Source organism: Orbicella faveolata, unplaced genomic scaffold, assembly GCF_042242905.1.
Source record: "Orbicella faveolata isolate gen_17 unplaced genomic scaffold, um_ofav_v1 contig_36, whole genome shotgun sequence".
Classification (NCBI taxonomy): Eukaryota; Metazoa; Cnidaria; class Anthozoa; order Scleractinia; family Merulinidae; genus Orbicella; species Orbicella faveolata.
In genome coordinates this window covers 4,855,001-4,864,553 of record NW_028301565.1, presented here as the reverse complement: position 1 = coordinate 4,864,553, position 9,553 = coordinate 4,855,001, and the positions used below count along the sequence as shown (strand labels likewise).

The 9,553-nt window shown below is 38.8% G+C and overlaps 1 protein-coding gene across 1 annotated transcript in view; it reads left to right on the top strand.

Annotated features, from left to right (window-relative positions):
- The first annotated feature begins 270 nt into the window (after positions 1-270).
- LOC110067202 (uncharacterized) overlaps positions 271-9,553 on the top strand; it is a 25,976-nt gene continuing 16,693 nt past the window's right edge. The window contains exons 1-6 of the mRNA XM_089275281.1: positions 271-352; positions 1,198-1,257; positions 2,167-2,391; positions 4,095-4,206; positions 8,138-8,322; positions 9,349-9,553. The exon at positions 9,349-9,553 is cut by the window's right edge and continues 37 nt beyond it. Of these exons, the coding sequence (XP_089131407.1) occupies positions 271-352; positions 1,198-1,257; positions 2,167-2,391; positions 4,095-4,206; positions 8,138-8,322; positions 9,349-9,553 (869 nt within the window). The remainder of the gene's footprint in view (positions 353-1,197; positions 1,258-2,166; positions 2,392-4,094; positions 4,207-8,137; positions 8,323-9,348) is intronic.

Here is a 9,553-nt window from a genome sequence, read left to right as displayed (position 1 = left end):
AGTTCCAAGAACTCCTGAAAAAACTTCGACAAAAATTTTATGTGGGGTAAGTTTGAATCCTTTTACTTGAGCTTCTTATATTGGATTACGTCATGACGTTTCCAATGACACTACCAAGTGACTTTTAGCGGGTGGTGTATTAGTCTAGAAATTTAGTCCTTTTAAAGAAAAGAAACACTGAGGGAAATCTTATAAATGATGTTTATAAAAACGATAGAAGCGGACCATGCATTCCCCGTGAACCTGACTCTCGTGTCATGAACGTGCAATATGAGAATTGTACCTATTTTGCTGTTTGGCGTTTTCATGTGCGAGGGCCATGGGTTCATTTTGGAGGAAAAGAAACAAAAAGGTAGGTCAATGACAGGTTGAAATACTTTCTTTGTCTGAGTCGCGAGCAATGTAAACTTGTGAATTAGAAATTAATCCTGACTTACATAAAAATCAAACTGTTTCGGTCGACTTTGCTTTATGTTAGCTGATTTATGTATAAAACCCTTCTAAATTTATTGTAATTTTGTTGTTATGTTGTGGGTCATTCAACGACATGTTGAATGCGTTCACAACATCACTTGTCGTTTGTGAACTGAAAGAAGTAGTCCTAGTGTCTTGGTGGAGACTGTTTACTACAAAATCATCTTCACTCAAAATATTTAGTCCAAAAAACCTTAACAGTGTTGAAACTGGTTTAAAACATGATAATCAGCCATTTCAAAGATGTACTTAGAATTAATAAATATGTGCTGGCAATGTCAAGCTGCGTTGTAGGTTTGTCAGATTGAAAACTGGTACCTACAATAATTGAGGGCTTAGATTTGATAAGGCACTCCAAAACTGAAATTATTACAAAAACACAGTCAAAGAGAGTCGACGTTCTCATAAAGCCCTAGGTTTTTTTTTTCTTTTTTTTTTTTTACTGCAAGATATTAAATAACTATTTGCAACTTTGTAGAGCTTATTTATGTACTGAGTGTTCTCATTCTGAAATGATCATCTTAAGTTTCATTTTCTAAAATAAATTTGGCTTTCGAATTTCGAATGGATGTCTTTAACCCTAGCTATATGGAGATTAATCTGTATTGAATACAGCTCGGTGGAAATTTATAGCAACCACTGATCAGTAACTGCAAGTGATTGCTATCCTATTAGACTAAGTGTCTTTCATCTGCCATTGATTCCGTTTTTAAATCCTTACAGCGGAAAAGGAAAAACAAAGTCCTTACACTGCTGAAATAATCGCAAAGCGGGATATTAAAGGTAGATATTATTCACTTACCCCAACAGTTACCCTGGGTGTTATTGAGAAAAGCGTTACGTAACGTTTGAATTCATTAAAATCCGCCAGATTCGTTTGGGAAGTTGCTAAGGAACTCATTGTGCCAATGATGGCGTTGACCTCTGTGTGCTTTCAAGTGCTCACTTGAACTAATTTAATAATTGCTGCGGTAATTGTTACTTGTTCTTTCCATTTGCTCAAAACCAGCAGGGATTGATTGTGGTTACATTAAGCTACATGTACTTGTAGTCGAGTAGGAGAAACAGCTGTTTCTATACCTAAACGCACCATTCTGATACGCTTTGGCGGCACATATATCAGGCGAGTTTAATCGAGCAATGGTTCGTATCTTTCTACGCGACGTAGTCCAGCCGAAATACCCGTGGCGAGACCAAACGAGCCTGACATACCGCCGAAGTATAACAGAAAAGGTACGTTTAGGTTTTTGCCGTACCCAGATCCGGCAAAGTGACCATGATATCGTACGTAATGATATCAGATCAGTGACTTGAAATCACAGGTCATCAAGACAGTAGACACGGCTTCTGATTGGCTAATTGCGAATTTGAGTAGGTTAAATATAATATCTCTTACAGTTTCAAATAAACAGTGCAGGTACATCAGTCAATGTCTACCACGACCCTATAAGACAGTTAAGGTTAGGGAAGCAGCTTCAAAGTCTCGTTGATTGTTCCAACCACCAAACGTTATAACATGTACCTTTTACCGCAAAAAAAAAGAGTTTCATAGATTTCCGACAATAAAGCTTATTATGTCAATGACCGCTGCGCGTTGGCTCTAGTGTTAGCGAGGATGCCTGTCTTTAAATGGAATGCATGCAACTTCAAATTACCGAGGTTAATCTGTACGAATCCTTCCTCAATCTTCAGCGGTTAAAATGCGGCGACAAAGAGGAGTCGTTCTTGAGCGATGGGATAGGGTCGACGGCTACCTAGTTAAAAGACTTTTAGAAGATCCCCGCTTCCCTTCGCTCCCAACATATGCTGCTATCATACCAACATTCAGCCAGCCAGACAACTGGGGAGATCATTATGGATCGCGACTCAGAGGTTACTTTGTTCCTCAGCAGAGTGGACCACATTACTTCGTTATAGGTATTAGGCATGAGGATATTCAGACTGTTAGATCACGTGGCTTATTTAACAAAGAATGTAATTGCAGCCAAAAAGGAAAACGAGAAAATTAAATGGTTATTTCACAACTTAAAACACTCTTCAGATTCAATAGGCCATTTCCTTGTTACCTTGTGCCTCTGTTTCAAAACGAGTCTTCGCGCAAAACCTTTCATATGAAAATGAGTTTGATCTTCATGAAAATGAACCTGTAGGCGGATACATTTCCATATGAATGGTTTTGCAGGAAGACTCATTTTAATAGAGAGAGGCAAAAGGCAACTCGGAAGTGGCCTATTTTAATTTTCATTGCCTTCTAATTTCAATTCTTGTGGTATGGGGCCTATAGCACTTGTTCCTTGCAATTGTGTTCTCTTACATCTACTTTAACTCGAGTAGACCTTTTTAGCTAAGGCGGTTTGTTTTTCCATTACAGACCACGTGGTATTCTCAAGAGAATTTTTTTTTTTAATCCATCTAAAATTATTCATTTGAACATTTGAAAGCAAGAATTCTCAAGAGTATCCTCACATGGTCTGAAATGGGGCAACAAACTGCCCAAGCCGAAAAGGTCTATTAGATACTAGCTGCGGGTATAACCTAAGACTTGCTAGCTCCTATTCAGTCTCGTAGTTCAGGATGGTAGACAGAATTCGAAGGTCGCGTGTTCCAATCCCAGCGTGAAAGTCAAGCAGATTTGTATTTGCCTCTTGTGATCCTTATAGAAATTTTTCCCATCTTCGCACGGGCTAACCCTCAGAAGGAAATTCATAAGCCAATTATTTAGCTAGAAATTTTCCATTCCCTTACTAGGGCTAACCCTCAGAAAGAAATGCATAAAGCCTCTCATAAGCTAGTTAGAGCATAGTTAACAGAGGAGAATGGTTATGAAACTCGACAAAGTTTTTTGTTGTATGTTTTTGTTCTCTTTTTTGGCCTTGACTGTACACAAAACACAATAGTTGTTTATTACTGACCGAGGAACTAACCGATAGAAATGTTTTGATTCTATTCTGTAACTCATTGCTCCTTTGATGTTTGCCGGGCTTCATAACCATTCCCCTCTATTAAATATGGTTAGAGCGGTTTTCAATTGAGTGAAACCAAAACCAAAGTAATCGCTCTGGCCTATTACAACGGACGCTGCACAGTTAAGCGTGGTTTACACATACGGCGCAAATGCAAACGTAGATGCAAATGAAAACATAAGAAAATAAACATGTGAGTGACCCTAACGCATAAGCAAACGTCAACGAAAGACATGGAAAACATTTCATTTTCATGCATACCAATTGCATTTCACACGTGTAAACCGGGCCAGCGCAAAAAACAAATTAAATGAAAACAAATGCCTTAGGCTCGTCCGCCATCTCGAAAAAGACTTCGAGTACGCATGCGTATGTTATCTTGCATTTGCGTTCAAAGTGTGAACGTCGTTTGCATGTGCAATTGCATTTGCATTTGCGCTGCAAGTTTGAACCAAGCTTTAACAAATCATAGCTCTAAGCCAATACATGTGGCTGAAGCACAGCGCGGAAAAACATGAGCGAGTAATTCACGATTGGCTTTTGTTTTCATTCTGATCAGCTGGCATATTTCTTACATATTTGTTTGCGCAGTTGTTTTAAACCTTTCTTCGTCATCTCTAATCTATTATTTATTAATTTTTATTTTCATTTTTTTAGCGAGTGACAATGAAGGCCAATTCTATTTCAGTACAACAGATAACCCAGATGATAAGGTCTTGATATGTCGAGTTCGGAAAGGCCACGAATCTCTTCCCATGGAATTTGACAAGTAAGAATTTCCCGCCATTTTTATACAACGCACACAATTGAATTGACTGCTGCAATACAGTTCGGAGTCCGTTAGATAACTCTACCCAATGCACATTACAGTGGATGAGTAACATGGATTACTATATGGCTAGCTCCGTGAGCGGGCAAGATGAACCAAATCCTGCGCTGTGATTGGCTAGCCGAGCGGGCAAGATGGAGCTATCTTGCCCGCTCGGGACTACCCGCCGTGTCCCGCAAGAAAAATTTCCCCGAAAGCCATACAATAAATCCTTGATTGACCAAGCTTGTTCGGTCAAGATGGCTTGATATTGGCCGAGTTTATGGACCTCGATTCCGTCTCGGTCCATAAACACGCAAAAAAAAATACTCGTCCAATATCCAGCCATCTTGACCTCACACTTGGTCAATAACCCATACATATTCAAGGAAAATTAATGCATCGCTCGAATCGATTGGGGTTATCTTTGAGCAAAACAAATTTTTCTCCGTTTGCGAACTTTTAGAGTTGTTAGCGGCGCCGCTATCAATCATATATTACATCAAACCCTGAGAAGCTGACTGTCCCGGCTCCCATATAAAAAAGGACAGGGAGGCTCGTCCTACCTTTTAAGAGTGCTTGCCTGTAAAAATCAGACAAATTCTTAATTTCGCGGCAAGGGTCGAGAATTCGATTTCGCTCATATTCTTATGGTAGATAGGCTAGGGCATGACAAAAACTACTGGATAGTTTTTTTGGCAAAATATCCTTTTATTTCAAAGAAATATGCAAATTACCAAATTCCGTTAAAATCGTCATTTGACGCACCATTTTATTACACAAGTTTGAGAGCCTCGCATGCAAAACCACATCATTCTTCCGTCTTTAAAACACTCAAATATTTTTGGGCAATGTTTAAATGTGTACTGGGTTGATTTTAGGGAATGTTGCGTTGTCTTTTTGGGTGCAAAATAATTAAATTTCGAAGACATGTATTTCATTCACTTAAAAGTACTTCGTGAATATAATTAATTTTCACCACGTGCGAAACCTTCAAATGGATCAAGCTTCTGCTGGTTGAATCGCAGAAGGATGGTCTACAGATTCCTGTAAAAATTTCTTTGGGCAAATGATTGTGAGCGACGGGAGAGCTTTTCAAAGTTGCGCCAAAATGCAAATATTTGACCATCCGTCGTCAAATTTCAATTTACGGGCTAGACGTATATTTTAGCATGCGCCACACGACTTGACCTATAATAAGTTGAAATAGACACAGAGCTGATAATTTCGAAATGTTCTAACCTTAATTTGTTGGTAAAGGCAGATCCAAAGCCGATTTGACGTGTTTCTAGTCGATCTCTCACCATTCGTCGCAGATAAAGCAGAAGTTTGCTATTGTTTACACAAGGTTAACGTCCGATGTACATCGCCTACTGTTAACCTATTATTGGTCGAATACTATGAATCTGTGACCATCTTTCTGCGCTTATGAACATCACTGCATCTAAGTCTAAAACGGCTAAGTCATTTGAAGATAGTTGCTTGCTTTACGCTTCGCCAAACTATTGCGTTTGATCGATTGCTGACCACTGATAAGCGTGTGGGCGCAGCACAATCTTACAGCCGTTATTTGTTCGTCACGCAATGCTGTCACGGCATATGCTGCACATTTTGATCTGTTTTGTATAGAGCACTCTCAGGATAAGTGAAACAATTTAATCATTGTTCATCTGTTCATTCATATATGTAATAATATGTGTACATTTATATAATCGTGTTCTATAGTGTACGTGGCGTCGGTTCAAATCACGTTTGTTGTACGTTCTGACGTTTCAGACAACAGCTGATAAAGCTAGTGCCTGTACTCTCTAGAATTTTAAGAAAATCGCCGTAAACGAATTATAGATCAATGAAGCAAGAACTAGCTGAAATAAAAATAGGAAATCACAACGAGTCTAATTCGTGAGAAAAACAGTCTAAATTTAATTAGTAATTACGTGAGCCACGTCGTTTTATTTGGCGTATTTTGTTTGCTTAGTGGCGAGGCATTGGCATGTAACAGAAAATGGTGGACTGTTGTCAATACAGTCCAAAATTATCGTCAATAAAATATTCTAAATAAAACACCTATTGACCGGTTACCTCCGCGGCCACCATTTGGTCATTCCGATAAGGGTTTCATTATTGTCTTTACTCCTATTAAGCGGCCACCCAAAATTTAAGAACTTTGTTTCGGAAAGGGCGATGGCAGATAGGAGTCTGAAATTGAAGGTGCATGACGAGTGATAATTCAAACACACGTCTATCATGATTGTCTTGAATTGACTCCATGTTCACCAAGAAATTTATAGCCCGACAGTGAAAAATTAAATATTCAAGGTACACCAACCTCTATTTAAGCGGCTAGCCCCATTAAGCGGCCACCACCCATTTCCCCGAGGGTAGCCCACTGTACTACATGTAAACCAAAAATAATTGGATAGCGCGAAAAGACCTAGGTATGAGTTTAGTGTTACAGTATTACGCAGGGCATGTAGGTAGCGGTGGTCGAGTAAAAGATAACAACAGGGGAAATGGTAAACTATTCATTCTTGTCATTTCCTAATTCAATCTCTTCCTACTGAACATGATTGTGTGCTCCCAGTGATTCCAAGCCTTACGGAGCCTTACGTATTAGGATAGAAATTGTCCTACCCCTACCCCCTAAAATGGGATGACAGCATTGCGTGACGAACAAGGAACCGCGGATTCAGCCATCAAACCATGATGATCAAACGTAATAGTTTGGTGTAGGGCAAAGCAAGCAACTATCTACAAATGACTTGGCCGTTTTTGACTTAGATGCAGTGGTGATCATATGTGTCGAAAGAGGGTCACAGATTCATGGTATTCGACCGTTAAATAAGTTGACAGATGGCGATGTACATCGGACGTTATGTAAACAAAAGCAAACTTCTGCTTTATGAGCGACGAATGGTGAGAGATCGACTAGAAACACGTCAAATCGGCTTTGGACCTGCCTTTTACAGCAAATGAGGTTAGAAAATTTCGAAATTATCAGCTCTCTGTCTATTTCAACTTAACATAGGTCAAGTCATGTGGCGCATGCTAAAATAAACGTCTAACCCGTAAATTGAAATTTGACGACGGATGGTCAAATATTTGCATTTTTGACGTACTTTGAAAAGCTCTCCCGTCGCTCACAATCATTTGCCCAAAGAAATTTTTACAGGAATCTGTAGACCATCCTTCTGCGATTCAACCACCAGAAGCTTGATCCATTTGAAGGTTTCGCACGTGGTGAAAATTAATTACATTCACGAAGTACTTTTAAGTGAATGAAATACATGTCTTCGAAATTTAATTATTTTGCACCCAAAAAGACAACGCAACATTCCCTAAAATCAACCCAGTACACATTTAAACATTGCCCAAAAATATTTGAGTGTTTTAAAGACGGAAGAATGATGTGGTTTTGCATGCGAGGCTCTCAAACTTGTGTAATAAAATGGTGCGTCAAATGACGATTTTAACGGAATTTGGTAATTTGCATATTTCTTTGAAATTAAAGGATATTTTGCCAAAAAAACTATCCAGTAGTTTTTGTCATGCCCTAGCCAATCTACCATGAAAATATGAGCGAAATCGAATTTTCGACCCTTGCCGAGTTATTTTCCATTTTTATGGAGAGGGACTCTTAAGGTCTAAAAGAAGATTTGCTACGTCCTAGGGTGTTCAGCCTAAAACGGTCCCCACAGTACTCCCCAAAGTAAGAGCTTTCACGGTACCTCTAAGGGTATTGAGCCAAAAAAATTAAAGACAGTGTTATTCAAGATTTCCGACGAGTACTCCGGTCATTTTTTATATGGGAGGTCCCTCCTAGGGATAGTGAAAGGCGATAATAATTCCGTAGCTCTTAGTACGTATGATTCTGGGAATGTTTCTTTTCCAGATATTCTGAACAAATATCTCAGGCACTACATTTGATTAAAAGCTCGTATTACTACATCGAAGGGCTACATAAACAACAGTATGGAAACGACACCTTTGCTGTGGGAGTCCAGACTCCTGACAAGAGGAAGTACATCCCTATACCTTCTCAGTTTCTGTGGACAGCGACGCCCCCTAAGCCTAATGGTATGCCAGTTATTATATAATATAATTCGATAAAATAATACTAAAATTACTTATATTGCCCCTTTTAACATGCAGCGATCAAAAGGCGCCTTATTTCATGAATGCCGAAAATTAGATCAAATTTTTAAAATAACGCTAGTTTAAAAAAGTACGTTTTGAGTAAGGTTTTTAACTGTTATCATTTTCTATATGTAATTTGTATATATTTTAAATGTTTTTTTTTTTCTGACACTCCTGTAAAATTAATGTTTTTGAGATTTTGAATAAAAATTGAATTGAATTGAATTGAACTGCATTTAGGCAGAATGTCGAACGAATAAATTGACTCCTCTTCTTCTGAATTATGATCATTGACAGGACATTGAAATTAACAATAAGACCGTTAAGAAGACTGTGTACTAATTCCTTTTTTCGGATTTTGTAACTATGAGTATTTCACCCTAAGAGAGCTGGTTGGGTTAGCCTTTCCTCACTCGGTGGCTATTGTTAACAGAAAATGCTGGGAACCTATTAACCTGCCAGTCTAACGTAACTTTGATAAATATAAGGATGACCATTGACCAATAACGCTTGAATTCATACGCTTTATTTACTATATGCATAGGCACTTTGCAACTGGAGTCACGTGACAAAATTTTTGCTAAAAATGTTTATATTACTTAAGAATGCCAGAAATGGAGAGAGCATATTAAAAATATCAAAACGAAAAATTCAGAGGATATCTATGGATGAAAAATGTTGCTGGAGAGCAAGGTCTTGTTCTCCGACAACTTTTTCCACACAAATCTTCTTAGTTTTTTAAAAAATCAGACTGTCGTATAATCTCATTAAACTTGGCCATTCTTATATCTTCGACATGCTTTTTCCATTTCTGGCATTCTTCAAGTTAGAGCCCATAATTTTGCGAAAAGTAGGTTACGTCACGGCCTAACTGCAAAGGGCCTGCAATCACTGCAACCACTCAAATTTGAGAAATCAAAAATTTCATAATAATCCTTGGTTGAGTCAATACTTATTCCCCTTCAGAGAACGCAACCGGTCCAGTTCTCATAACAATAGCAGCTGAAGCAGGCGCCAAGGCAGGAGCCTCCCTCGGCGCGAACGAAGCCATTAAAAGTGGGGCAAAAGCAGGTGCCCGAGCAGGGGCTGAGGCTGGACAAAAGGCTGGAGCAGAGGCTGGTGTCATTGCAGCAACTAAGGCAGCAACTGAAGTAGCCACCAAAACACTAAA